This window comes from Dryobates pubescens, chromosome 6, assembly GCF_014839835.1.
Source record: "Dryobates pubescens isolate bDryPub1 chromosome 6, bDryPub1.pri, whole genome shotgun sequence".
NCBI classification, from domain to species: domain Eukaryota; kingdom Metazoa; phylum Chordata; class Aves; order Piciformes; family Picidae; genus Dryobates; species Dryobates pubescens.
In genome coordinates this window covers 1,998,148-2,013,014 of record NC_071617.1, presented here as the reverse complement: position 1 = coordinate 2,013,014, position 14,867 = coordinate 1,998,148, and the positions used below count along the sequence as shown (strand labels likewise).

At 47.0% G+C, this 14,867-nt stretch overlaps 1 protein-coding gene across 4 annotated transcripts in view; it reads right to left on the bottom strand.

Moving 5' to 3' along the window:
- Positions 1 to 14,867, bottom strand: part of MYO6 (myosin VI) — a 105,534-nt gene that overhangs the window by 25,751 nt on the left and 64,916 nt on the right. For 2 of the 4 annotated variants that reach the window (XM_054162541.1, XM_054162542.1), the window contains exons 17-21: positions 13,925 to 14,098; positions 10,169 to 10,207; positions 7,223 to 7,316; positions 3,714 to 3,844; positions 1,020 to 1,097 (exon numbers count right to left, since the gene is read on the bottom strand). In XM_054162541.1, coding sequence (XP_054018516.1) covers positions 1,020 to 1,097; positions 3,714 to 3,844; positions 7,223 to 7,316; positions 10,169 to 10,207; positions 13,925 to 14,098 — 516 coding nt within the window. Of the gene's footprint in view, positions 1 to 1,019; positions 1,098 to 3,713; positions 3,845 to 7,222; positions 7,317 to 10,168; positions 10,208 to 12,570; positions 13,362 to 13,924; positions 14,099 to 14,867 lie in introns of those variants that run through there. The other 2 variants (XR_008462302.1, XM_054162540.1) reach the window with 2 other exon arrangements.

Below are 14,867 nucleotides of genomic sequence, written 5' to 3'. Positions count from 1 at the left end.
CTAGAACTGAGAGTCTTAGACATCATTATTACTCGAAGTAAAATATTTTTAATGCAAACTGTAAGTCACCTTCCCATCTGTCCAGCAGACCGGGGGAGCTTCTCCTCCCCCTCTACTCTGCCCTGGTGAGACCTCACCTGGAGAATAAACCTGGTGAGGAGCTGGGGATGGTTAGTTTGGAAAAGAGGAGGCTGAGGGGAGCCTCACTGCTGTCTACAGCTACCTGAAAGGAGGTTGTGGAGAAGCTGCTGCTGGTCTCTTCTCCCAGGTAAGAGGGACTGGCCTTAAGCTGCCACTGGGTAGGTTTAGACTGGACAGCAGGAACTACATTTTACCAGCATGAGTGATCAGGCACTGGAATGTGCTGCCCAGGAAGGTGGTTGAGTCCCCAAGCCTGGCTGTGTTTGAAGGTGGTTTGGCTGTGGTGCTTGGGGCTCTGGTTTAGGGGTGACCCTTGTAGAGTAGGGTTCTGGGTTGGACTTGGTGATCCGGGGGTCTTTTCCAACCGGAATGTTGCTGTCATTCTGTGATCCCCATGGCAGAGAGGTTGGAACTGGATGACTTTTGGGGTCCCTTCCAACCCTGACAACTCTGTCAACATTCTGCTGGCACAAAACCAATTTTCCTTCCCAGTCACAGCAGCTCCCTCCTTCAGCTCTTTCCTCTGCATTGCAGCAGCAATGCTCAGAATCACAGACAGACTGCAGCTACAAACAGATTTTACTAGAAAGTGTTTTTTTCTTTGCTCTGACTTTTTAATACTTAACATAAGTCTTAATTGACGTCTGGGAATAATAATACAGCCTCAGAAGCACAAAGCATTACCAACAAGACCATGAAACCAATTCTAGCTGTGTTACTATTGATTTTTTTTCACAGCAAATGGAAATTATTTACCAAACAACCCCAAGCAACCTTATTTAAGTTAGCCACACTTTGAGCAATGTGTGGAGCAATGTCAGCTTCTGAAGGCCCTTCCAACTAAGATTCACATTCACAAACTCCAAAAGAAACATTACCTTGCCAGGCCTGAAAAACACCTTGGTTAGCCCAAATTTGTAATCATTTTCATTCAGTCCCAAGGCTTTAAACAGTGCCTGAAAAAGAAAAGAAAACAACAGTAATATACTCCCTTAAAACAATCAACAATTCGGGCTGTGCAGGCTGGAGAGGAGAAGGCTCCCAGGAGACCTCATTGTGGCCTTCCAGGATCTGAAGGGGGCTACAGGAAAGCTGGGGAGGGACTTCTGAGGTGTCAGGGAGGGATAGGACTGGGGGGAAACTGAAAAACAAGACTAGAAGTCGGGAGATTGAGATTGGCTGTGAGGAAGAAGTTGTTCCCCATGAGGGTGGTGAGAGCCTGGCACAGGTTGCCCAGGGAGGTGGTGGAAGCCTCATCCCTAAAGGTGTTTGCAGCCAGGCTGGATGTGGCTGTGAGCAACTTGCTGCAGTGTGAGGTGTCCCTGCCCATGGCAGGGGGTTGGAACTGGCTGAGCGTTGAGGTCCCTTCCAGCCCTGACAATTCTGTGATTCTCTGATTCTCAAAGGAGGATGAACTTTGTGGCTAAACATAAGTTTGAAATGAAGTAATTTTCCCTCCACTTCCCTCAGCTGTGGGGATTTACAGGTTGATACCATGGCAATTTAGTTACACCTTGGCTGAAAACCAGGAGGACCATGAACAGAGTTTGCACAGCAGCTGACAATTCTATGATTCTATGAACAACAAAATAACCCAAACAAACCAACACCCAAACAAAAAAACCCCAAACAAAAAGCCAAACACACCCAAACCCCCAAACACACCAAAACCCCAAACACACCAAAAACCCCAAACCAAAACCCTAAACCAACCAAAATCCCAAATAACTCAAAATCTTAAACAAACCAAAAACCCCAAAACCCCAAACAAACCAAAACCCCAAACAAACCAAAACCCCAAATCAAACCAAAACCCCAAACAAACCAAAAACCCAAACAAACCAAATCCCCAAATCAAACCAAAACCCCAAACAAACCAAAACCCCAAACAAACCAAAACCCCAAATCAAACCAAAACCCCAAACAAACCAAAAACCCAAACAAACCAAATCCCCAAATCAAACCAAAACCCCAAACAAACCAAAACCCCAAACAAACCAAAACCCCAAATCAAACCAAAACCCCAAACAAACCAAAAACCCAAACAAACCAAATCCCCAAATCAAACCAAAACTCCAAACAAACCAAAACCCCAAACCAAAGCACAAATAAACCAAAACCCCCAAACAAAAATCCCAATCAAAAACCCCCAATACATAAAACACACCAAACCCCAAACAAATTGAAACCCCAAGCAAATCAAAACCCCAAACCAAAACCCCAAACCAACCAAAACCCCAAACCAACCAAAACCCAACAAACCAACCAAAACCCAACAAACCAAAACCCCCAACAAACCAAAACCCCAACACACCAAAAACCCCAAACACACCAAAACCCCAAACAAATTGAAACCCAAACCAACCAAAGCCCCAAACCAACCAAAACTCCAACAAACCAAAACCCAAACACACCAAAAACCCCAAACACACCAAAACCCCAAACACACCAAAACCCCAACAAACCAAAACCCCAACAAACCAAAACCCCAAATAAATAAACCCCCAACAAACCAAAACTCCAAACAAACCAACCCCCTCAAAGAACCCAAAACCCTCAAAGAAAAAACCCCAAATCAAACCCCTAACCAACCCAAAAGCCTAAGCAAACCAAAATCCCAAACACACCAAAATCTTAAACAAACCAAATCACAGTCTCACAGTCTCACAGTCTCACTAAGGTTGGAAGAGACCTCAAGGATCAGCAAGTCCAACCTGTCACCACAGACCTCATGACTAGACCATGGCACCAAGTGCCACATCCAATCCCCTCTTGAACACCTCCAGGGACGGTGACTCCACCACCTCCCTGGGCAGCACATCCCAATGACGAACGACTCGCTCGGTGAAGAACTTTCTCCTCACCTCCAGCCTAAACCTCCCCTGGCACAGCTTGAGACTGTGTCCTCTTGTTCTGGTGCTGGTTGCCTGGTAGAAGAGACCAACCCCCACCTGGCTACCACCACCTTTCAGGTAGTTGTAGAGGGCAATGAGGTCACCCCTGAGCCTCCTCTTCTCCAGGTTAAGCAACCCCAGCCCCCTCAGCCTCTCCTCACAGGGCTGTGCTCAAGGCCTCTCCCCAGCCTTGTTGCCCTTCTCTGGACATGTTCAAGTGTCTCGATGTCCTTCTTAAACTGAGGGGCCCAGAACTGGACACAGGACTCAAGGTGCAGCCTGACCAGTGCAGAGTCCAGGGGCACAATGACCTCCCTGCTCCTGCTGGCCACACTCTTCCTAATACAGGCCAGGATGCTCCAAACCAAAACCCCCAAACAAAAAACCCCTAATCACAACCCTCAACATCCCAAAAACCCAACCCAAACCTAACACAAACAAAACCCCAAATCAAAATCCACACTCACAAAACACCAACCAAAAAGACTCAAACAAACAAACAAACCTAAAAGCAAAAGAAACACCCTCCACCCCCACCAAACCCACAGCAAATCAAACAGGCAGAAAACAACCACAAAACCCCACAAGCAAAGAAGGGTTCAAACCCCACAGCAATCCCTCCCCCCCCCCCAGTGTACTTGCTGTGCTGGCTGATAGAGGAGAATTGCTTTCTCTCACCTTGCAGAAGAGTCTGGGATCCAGGCGAGCCAGCTTGTCAGGCAAGTATTTCTTGTACATGTTGTACAGCTCATGGAATGAAGCTCGGGAAGGGAAACCACCCTGCATCAAATCCAGGACTGAGACCATTCCTGAATGCATGGAAACACATGTGGGAAAGCTGGCATCAGTGCAATGCAAATGAGGCAGTGCTGCTAGTTAGGATAACCAGCACTGCATGACAGAAACCTTGCTTTACAGTGAGGGTGGTGAAACACTGCAACAGGTTGTCCAGGGAGGGGGTGGAATCCTCATCCCTGGAGGTTTTGAAGGCCAGGCTGGCTGCCCAGGTCTGGCTCAGGGCAACCTGATCTAGTGGAAGGTGTCCCTTGTTGGAACTAAATGATCTTTAAGGACCTTGCCAACCTAAACCATTCTATGAATGATAATATCAATACTTTTAATTCCCAAGCACACAGCTCCTTCTATTGTTTAGGGAGGCATGAGCACAACTCAGCAAGTTCAACAAGACCAAGTGCAAGATCCTGCATCTGGGTCCAGGCAAACCCAGGCACTGTGTCCAGGTCTGGAGCCCATGTTACAGGAAGGATCTGGAGGTGCTGGAAGGTGTCCAGAGAAGGACCACAAGGAGGAGCAGAGGGCTGGAGCTGCCCTGCTATGAGGACAGACTGAGGGAGTTGGGGTTGTGCAGGCTGGAGAGGAAAAGGCTCCCAGGAGACCTAATTGTGGCCTTCCAGGATCTGAAGGGGACTACATGAAAGCTGGGGAGGGACTTTTGAGGGTGTATCACTTTTGAGTGATAGGACTGGGAGGGGATGGAGCAAAACTAGAAGTGGGGAGGTTCAGATTGGATATGAGGAAGAAGTTGTTCCCCATGAGGGTGGTGAGAGCCTGGCACAGGTTGCCCAGGGAGGTGGTGGAAGCCTCATGCCTGGAGGGTTTTAAGGCCAGGCTGGATGTGGCTGTGAGCAACCTGCTGTAGTGTGAGGTGTCCCTGCCCATGGCAGGGGGATTGGAACTGGCTGACCTTTAAGGTCCTTGCCAACCTAAACCATTCTATGAATGATAATATCAATACTCTTATCTCCCAAGCATGCAGTCCCTTTCACTCTTTAGGGAGGCAGGAGCAAAACTGCTAATCTTGATCACAAATAAACTACCATTTCTTTAAAACAAAGCTGTGAGATTGGAAAGCAGCCAGCATTCCAAGGGTAATGACAAGGCAGCACTGCACTCTGCAGTCAGCAAAGCAACGAGAAAGGCTATGCTCAAGTGCCCTCACTGGAAGCTCAGCTCCAAATCAAACTAGCCATTTTGACACAACAACATGATTCAACTCTCTCATGGTACCTATAAACCCAAAGAACACACGTGTGTTTCAATCATTAGGTATCTCTGTTAACACTGCCTGCTTTCCAATGCTCACAGGGGGTTCTGACAGTTCAGCTGCCACAGTAATCCAAAGAAATGGTGGTTCTGGAGTGAACTGCTGCCCTGTTAACACTGTGGGCAACACAAAGGGAGGTTCCAGCCACGTGGGGGTTGGTCTCTTCTCCCAGGCAAGCAGCACCAGAACAAGAAGACACAGTCTCAAGCTGTGCCAGGGGAGGTTCAGGCTGGCTGTTAGGAAGAAATTCTTCCCAGAAAGAGATTAGCCATGAGAATGTGCTGCCCAGGGAGGTGGTGGAGTCCCCATCACTGGAAGTGTTTGAAAAGAGCCTGGATGAGGCACTTGGTGCCATGGTTTAGTTGATTAGATGGTGCTGGGTGACAGGTTGGACTGGATGATCTCAAAGGTCTTTTCCCACCTGGTTAATTCTATTCTATTCTCACCTTCATAAATCCCAACATGCTCTCATTTGGTCTGTGTGCTTTTGTGGCAAGAAACCGAGGACTACAAACCCTGAAGCATAATCAGCAAGCTGAATATATTCTTTACTACCAGATAAAAGCTCCTAATTGGAACAGAAATCTTCACTGTGATTAATGCCTGTACATTTCAGCCCTGATTAATTGAAATCTCTGCTAATTTGTATTATTTCCCCATCCCTGGAGGTGTTCAAGAAGGGACTGGATGTGGCACTTGGAGCCATGGTTTAGTTGTCAGGAGGTGTTGGGTGATAGGGTGGACTTGATGATCTCTGAGGTCTTTTCCAACCTGATTGATTCTATGATTCTAAAGAGATGAGAGTCAGCTCCAGGACAGGAAACCTAAATGTATGTACCAATAAGTAGCTACATGGCTTCCCACATACACAGCCAGTGTCTGAACTCCTCAGAATCATCAATGGAAAACCAGGCAATAGAAATTATATCGACTCTTCTTCTGAAGAAGAGACTTTATGGCTGTTCATATGAATTGTTCTTAGGGTTCCAGTGACTGAAATGAAAGCTAAGTTACCAAGACTCTACATAATTGTTTGCAAGACATAAATAAGCAACCCTCTAGACAGCAATAGCTGAAGGAAACATTGCTTCTGTCTCACATATTAGGTCAACCTAGAATCACCAAAGTAATCACAGAGGCAATAAGGCTGGAAAATACCTCGGAGATCATCAAGTCCAACCTGTCACCTAATACCTAACACCTCCTGACCACTAAACCATGGCTCCAAGTGCCACATCCAAGCCTTTTTTGAATGCCTCCTGTTGCAGAATGGCTTGTAAAGACATGGTTCTATGGAACAATGGTTTGAACAGAGTATGTAGGCCGGACTCCATCTTGTTATTTACTGCTCACAGTAAGCTAGTGTGTTGATGCAGCCAGGCCACCATGGCCTTGTAGCTGTGCTTGCAGCTGCCTGCAAAGGATAACAGGATACCAAAGCAAGGTCACTACGCCCTTACAGGCGATAACAAGTAAAGAAGAATGTAAAACAGAATTCTTGTGATTATCTCATCAGGATGGGAAAGCAGGATGTTTAACTGCAGAAGGTGGGGTTGGCAGCTAGGCTACTGTATATAAGAAGTGTCTGATGCTCAATAAAGTTGGATTTCGTGGATCATATTGATCGTTTGCGACCCCTTCTTGCGGCAGCCTCCAGGGATGGTGACTGGAGAGCACATCCCAATGGCCAATCTCTCTTGCTGGGAAGAATTTCTGCCTAACATCCAGCCTGAACCTCCCCTGGCACAGCTTGAGACTGTGTCCTCTTGCTCTGGTGCTGCTTGCCTGGGAGAAGAGACCAACCCCCACCTGGCTACAACCTCCCTTCAGGGAGCTGGAGAGAGCAAGGTGGTCTCCCCTGAGCCTCCTCTTCTCCAGGCTCAGCAACCCCAGCTCCCTCAGCCTCTCCTCCCAGGGCTGTGCTCCAGACCCCTCCCCAGCTTTGTTGCCCTTCTCTGGATGCTTTCAAGTGTCTCAACATCTTTGCCAAACTGAGGAGCCCAGAACTGGACACAGGACTCAAGGTGTGGCCTAAGCAGTGCTGAGTCCAGGGCAGAATCACTTCCTTGCTCCTGCTGTCCTTCATTAAACAGAAGGAAAAAATACCAGAGGCATACATTACCTGAACACTGGAGCTGAGAGAGGATCTGTCCTCCTTCAAAATGGTGATTTGTCATCTTTAAGTTAGGTTTGATGCACCGAATGAAGCTGGATCCCTGGCACAAAACCAACAAGTTAGCACAAGCTACACATTTTTCAACCTCCTGGAAGAGCACAAATAACATCTAAATAACACAGAATTGTGCCTAGGAAAAGGCAGATGTAAAAAAGCTACAAACTAACAGCATTCTAAAAGAGAGATGCTGACATCCTTTTCCTCTCAGATTTGCATTGTAGCCTTGGCCTTGAGGCAACTGAACTCAGTGCTGTTAATTGGATCCTCAACTTCTGAGTTTCTCACTCCAGTGTTCTTGGCATTAGCACAATCCAACTGCAATTCAGCAGCCCAGATTCTACTGCTCTCATTAGCTTCTGCAGTCACATCACCTAAAGGCCCAAGGCCTCCAAGTGAACATGCTGGCAGCCTCCTGACCTTGCAATCATGCTGGATGAACCTGACCTCCCTTCTGACTTCTACTTCTTTACAGCTTTGTTTGCCTCATGGCTTCACTCCCCCTTGCCCCACATGTGCTGTCTCCATATCTTTGACCACTGACCACTCCACACTCATTAAGGATGACACTTTGGCACAACACCATCCAATTATTCAGATTTTCCTGTAACAAGTGGCTGCCACTGATAACCTGCCTTACACATAAGAGCACACTGGGGCCTGAGAGAACACAGCACTGCTCCCAATTTGCAGGGGTTTCTCTCTTTTTCCATCTCTCAGCTTCAAGTGAGAGAGCAGCAGCCAAGGGAGCCCGAGATTAATAACACCTCCTCAGCCAGGGGGGCAGCAAACCTGGCCACATGTATTGGCCCTGCATTGGGTCACAGCTGCAGAGTATTCTGTGTGACAGAGATCATCTTTCTTTCAGCCCAGCTGCATGAGTGCAGCAAAATCTTCATGCTGGCTACACTCCAGCACCTCTCTCTCTCTCTTTTCTTTTTTTCTGTCCCATGTTCTTCCTCCTTTTTCATTTTTTTCATACAGTCATAGAATTGGCAGCGTTGGAAAGGGACCTCAAGGATCAGTTCCAACTCCACCGCCATGGGCAGGGACAGCTCACACCACAGCAGGTTGCTCACAGCCACCTCCAGCCTGGCTGCAAACACCTCCAGGCAGGAGGCTTCCACCACCTCCCTGGGCAGCCTGTGCCAGGCTCTCACCACCCTCCTGGGGAACAACTTCTTCCTACATCCCATCTGGATCTACCCATTTCTAGTTTTGTTCCATTCCCCCCAGTCCTATCACTCCCTGACACCCTCAAAAGTCCCTCCCCAGCTTTCCTGTAGCCCCCTGCAGATACTGGAGGCCAGAAACCCTGTGTGAAAGTCAGAATATTTAAACATCAGCTGTAGTCAAAGCAAACTTTCACTGTTCTGATTCTCAAACACTGGAACAGGCTCCCCAAGAATGTGCTTGGATCTCCATCCCTGGAGGGATTTAAAAGCTGCAGAGATTCACAAATTCATGGAATGGTTTGGGTTGGAAGGGGCCTTGAAGATCATTTGGTTCCCACCCCTGTGGCATCTGCAGTTACAGCCTCTAGACCACATTGCTGAAGACCTCATCCAGCCTGGCCTTGAACATCTCCAGGGAGGGGGCATCCACAGCTTCCCTGGGCAACCTGTGCCAGTCTCTCACCACCCTCATGGGGAACAACTTCTTCCTCACATCCAATCTGAATCTATCCCTTTCTAGTTTTGTTCCATCCCCCCCAGTCCTATCCCTCCCTGACACCCTCAAAAGTCCCTCCCCAGCTTTCTTGGAGCCCCCTTCAGATACTGGAAGACCACAATTAGGTCTCCTCAGAGGCTTCTCCTCTCCACACTGAACAGCCCCAACTCCCTCAGTCTGTCCTCACAGCAGAGCAGCTCCAGCCCTCTGCTCATCCTCGTGGCCCTTCTCTGGACACCTTCCAGCACCTCCAGCCCCTTCCTGTATTAGGGGCTCCACAACTGGATGCAGTTTTGACAGACCACAACCTCCTAGCTAGAATTAGTTAGAAAATGTGGTCAAGAGAAATGGAAGTGTGTTCCTGCAGCTCCCAAGCTCTGTTAAAAAAAGAGTGTATGTTGAACTAGATGGAGAATTCCACAAACTACCACACTCTGGCAGCTAACTCAGTAAAGATGCATTAGGAGGATCAGGTTCTTTGATCACCTGTGCACTCACAGCCCAGCACAGAAATGAAATGATTATTTTTTTCCATGGCTTTATGGACTCTCAAAAGAGGAATTAATAAGGGATTAGCATCTGCCTTACTTCTAAATCACATCCCTTAATCTTCTGCAAATTAGTCATCTATGATAGCAATGGAAGGAGGCAGAAGTGACCACAAAGGAGACTGCAACCCAGGCAGATTCCACATTGTTCACTCAAGCTGTGCCACTTTTCTTACACAACTATTGTTTTACAGGTGATGGGGTTGGGTTTGAAGTAACTCAATCAGCATCACCTGCACAGCAGGGGGGGTTCCAAAGTACCACACAACTGCAAAGCCTGAAGCAATTATTTATCACATTTATGGCAAGCCACATGGGTGACATAATCATAGAATGGTCTGGGTTGGAAGGGACCTCCAAAGGTCCAGTTCAACCCCCTCTGCACTCAGCAGGGACATCCCCAACTAGATCAGGTTGCCCAGAGCCCTGTCCAGCCTCACCCTGACTATCTCCAGTGATGGAGCCTCAACTACCTCCCTGGGCAACTTGTTCCAGGGTTCCACTACTCTCATGGTAAAGAACTTGCTCCTAGCATCCAGTCTAAACCTCCTCCTCTCTAGCTTGAAGCCATTGCCCCTCATCCTATCACTAAAGGCCTTTGCAGACAGTTTCTCTCCACCCTTCCATGATGACATACAGCAGAATATTAGGAGGCTGAATCTGCATGTATACTTACAGTACTGTGAAGCTTCTCAAGTAGCAGATTTAACTGAGTCTGTAAAAGAAAACAGACATTTCAAGAGTCTTGCCATGACACAGAGAGAAATACAGACACAGAGTAAGGCTGCAGCAGGACTGCATGCATGTGTTGAGGGTTAGTAAATCAGGCAGAACTGACAAACTGAAAATTCACAGCTGGTAACAGACAAAGATCATGCAGGTGTGCATGAATGGTCCTGAGGAAAGTGCTTGTGCTTGGCTGTACAACAACAATACTGCATGGAAAATACCACAACAGTCACCAAAGTGCAAGCCCATTTGAGAGAGGTAATGGCTGTGTAATAAAAATGACCAAGAAAATGAGACTGATCAGCAGTATCATTGATACACTGAAATGTTGGGAAAGCCCAGGCTTGATCTGTAGCAAGGATACATCTGTGTCTTAAACCATGAGCACAGAAAGCAGATAAGCTCAGGGTCTGCTTTCTTGCTTTCTTTTTTGAAGCTTGCTCCACATTTTGCTGAGTGGACTTGCAGAATCTCTTTTTCATTCCAAACCTCCCCACTGTTAGTTCTCTGTTGGTGACAACAGACTGCAAGCAAAGTTACACTCTTAATATGTTTAATGTCAATATCATCATTCCTGAGGCTGGATTTGAACACACTGAGGAGAACAAGATCACAGTTCTGCCATTATTTGGAGGCAAGTCTAGAGGTCCACCACAGATTTAAGGCTATCAGGGAAAATAAGTTGCAGCTGCTATTGAATCATAGCCTTGTTTCAGTTGGAAAAGACCTCTAGGGTCACTAAGTCCAGCCAATGGCCTAACACCACCATGGCCACTGAATGCAATTGGTAGGGACATAAAGTAGCCCAGGACCACATCAGAAAACCACTTTTGCTTTATAGATGTGTCTGGTTTGCCACACAGATTACTGCTGTGCCAGCCTCTCTGGCTTACTAGCAAGCTTTACATACACAGATTGAACTAAGACAAAATTCTCTCTGTCCTACCTCAATATTCCTCATTTTCTGTACTGGAACTAAAAATCCAAAGGAGTTGACTTTTTCCTACTTTTATTTTTAACCAGATCTTTCAGTTCCCTTGAATCCAAGTAACCAGATTTGTCTGGGCAATATCAGACACCTACAGCTGCCAGTCATCCTTCCAGTGGATGAAATGGGGGGGGGGATATGGTTAGAAAGAGGAGTGCCAAAAGAGGCATGACAAACACTAATAACCTCCTGCTCAGTTTCTCACTTCCACATGCTCTTTGCATCTCTACTTGACTATAATCTTTATGTTTTCTTAAGTTAGCAAGGCTTCGTTTTTGGAAGGGACAGCCTGAGTCCCATCAATAAATTCATTTCTGGTGGAAGACAAACACCCCTTCCTTGTCCTCTGGGACTGACAAGAAGCCAGAGCCATTCTCAGGTAGGATGTCACTAAGGAGCTGATCAGATGAATAAAACATACTGCTACAATCACTGCTCTTTGAATGATCACAATTTCAGCCATCACTGCTGCAGCAAGGTGAAATCACCCCAAAGACTCTTCAGGCGATCTGATGAACCAATTAGTCATCATTCCCTCGACTGATTTGATCAGAATTCAATTTAATTAGTTATAAGGAAGGGATGTGTGAAGGATTCCACAGAGAAGTTCCTGCCACATCATCTCACAATCCATGTAATTAGAAGAATTTGAGACTGACTGACATAATGATGCACTAAGAGTTCTCATTCTTAAAGAGATGGCATTTCTGCCGAGATGACAAGAACTTATTTCCATGTCATCTGAAGTGAAACGTTCAAGGCTATTAGTGTTCATCAGCAGCCCTTGTTGTGTCTGGGAAGGTAACACCAAATGAATTACTGGGAGTAACACATAACATTCAAAATGCCATGAAGCTTGGGAACACCAAAAAGAATCATAGATTGATGGGCCAGATCCAAAGAGGACTTCAGTCATCTTCTAGGCGTGGAGGTGAACACCAAAGTCCAAAAGGCAACCAAAAAAAGTTCCTGACTCAAATGCTGTTTAAGCTGAAATATGTCTCCCTTCGGACTTCAGCCCTCCCTGGACAATGGTGTCACTCACATGTCCACATCTGCTGGACGTGGGGTGCTAAACCCAAGAGGAACTGGAAACTGAGATGGAACACAGTGCAAAGCAGCTCCAAGAGCCCACAGTTGGGTTCAGTTTGAAAATGCAGTCCTTAAAAACAAGGGGTCCCAGACTGACCTACAGCAGACTCATGGCTGCAGGGCTGGCTCAGGAGATGGCTTTTTAGTATGTGATTCCCTTTTTCAGTCTGCCTCCTGATCATCAGTTCAGATTTAAGCTAATTGTGACAGTTCAATTCTCCAGCCACTGTACCATAAGAGGGAGGAGGGAATAATGATCAGAGCAGAACTCAAAAGAGCAGGCTGACCAATTCTCAGTTAAACAGCAAAGCTACTACTTTACAAGTCAGGCTCTCCCTCCTACTCTTCCTGGCAGCCAGAGTTCTATTTCTGGATACATAACAACCCATCTCCAGCAGGGTACAAGGAGAATCCCTTTTGTCAGGCTGACCAATGGCCTTGGGCTACACGAAATGCAGTAGACATAAAACACTGACTACAGCAGAGACCCAAAAGCCAGCCCTGCTGTCAGACAAAAAGTGATGCTACCATATCCCCCCTGCTCTTCAGCCCTGCATTTTCACCTGTAAACACTAACCAAAAGACACAGTGCTGCAGGAAGCAATTTACCTTGCAGTCCTGATTCAGCACTTAACCTTGACATGGAGCAGAAATGCTCTTCTGCTATTGGTAGTGCCCCTCTCTCTGAGAAGGTTTTGGCTGGGATACCTGCTTTACCCAGAGGCTGTGCAAGGAGCCTAGCTAGGAACATGATGTGGGGTTTTCAAGTGCCCCAGGCAAGACAGCATGCCACAAATGTTGCCATGCTGGACTTGAATCATACAAATCCTTCATTGGATCTGGCCCAGATGTGTGGAGAAGAGCTCTTGCTGACACTGCAGCAGCTCTACCAACAATAAATCCATGAGATGAAAAACTTTACCTGCAGCCCATGGCTGTGACTGCTTTGCATCTCTTAATTCCCCTACAGCTCTGAGCTGGAATAGTCCAGCTAAAATAAAACTGCTGAATGAGAAAAAGGTGCAGAGAACATTTGGAGAAGACAAGGTTTGAAGGTCAGCTTTACAACAAGCAGAAGAAAGGAGAGAATGGGGAGAAGCATCAGATTCAGGTATTGAGAAAGGAAACATTCAGCACAAGGAACATCTTTCTGTGAAAGCCATGACTATCTTCACAGCTCAGAAGAGGAAAAACAGTGGTTAGGTTAGGCACTGATTTTTGAGAGTCAAAATTGATACATCTTCTAGAATGCACAGTGAAGACAGGATGGAAGCACAGCTTCTGTCACACTTACAAACCCCCTGAAAGCTCACAGAATCCAAATTGAGATCTGTGGTAGTTTGGCCCACCAGCATTAGCAGTAGCTTGGCTCACTCAGCCACAAGATCTCAAGTCTTTAAACCTTTTGAATAAAGACTTCCAGGTGGCTTTCTAAGGGTCTGACTCAAAAGTCACTGCCTCATCTCTGTGAGGACTCTTAGGAAAGACAGAAATGCGCAGCCAACCCCAAATTCTCTCTGTCTGCATCTTACCACAGTTCGCCCAACCTTAGGTTCTACTCATTTCAGGCCATTTAGAAGTGGCACACGTTAGAAGAGGAGGTCATTTGCTGCATTGTGTTACCTTGAATTTGTTCCCCACGCTGATGAAACTAAGTTTCCCAGCCTTTTGTTTGGGATCCCTGTTGTTGTTGGTGCTGGCTTCGAACAGCTGTCGAACAAACTTGTCCTTGGACTCGCAGATCAGCGATTCGAGGGACATGTGCAAAGCATCGTTGTTCTTTTCCACAAACTGCCTCTGAAAAGACAACCCAAGACAGAACAGCACGCTTGCTTCACTGCTCCAGTTACTGAAGCCTCAAAGAAAATTAGAGAAGGCAAAAGTGAGATACTTCATTCAAATAACCAGCAGGAATGCGTGAGGCATCGTGCAAATGTTTGAAACAACTCTTCAAGTGACCACACCAACCACTAATGACAGAGAGAAAGGTTTCTGGAATGGTGAATCATGGAATTGTCAGGGCTGGAAGGGAGCTCAAGGCTCAGCCAGTTCCAACCCCCCTGCCATGGGCAGGGACACCTCACACTACAGCAGGTTGCTCACAGCCACATCCAGCCTGGCTGCAAAAACCTCCAGGGATCACAGTATCACAGTACCACAGTATCACCAAGGCTGGAAGAGACCCCAAGGATCATCGAGTCCAACCTGTCTTGATAGACCTCACGACTAGACCATGGCACCAAGCGCCATGTCCAATCTCCTCTTGAACACCTATGATGAGGCTTCCACCACCTCCCTGGGCAACCTGTGCCAGTCTCTCACCACCCTCATGGGGAACAACTTCTTCCTAACATCCAATCTCAATCTCCCCACTTCTAGTTTTGCTCCATCCCCCCAGTCCTATCACTCCCTGACACCCTCAAAAGTCCCTCCCCAGCTTTCTTGGAGCCCCCTTCAGATACTGCAAGGCCACAGTTAGGTCTCCTCAGAGCCTTCTCCTCTCCAGCCTGCACAACCCCAACTCCCTCAGTCTGTCCTCACAGCAGAGCAGCTCCATCCCTCTGCT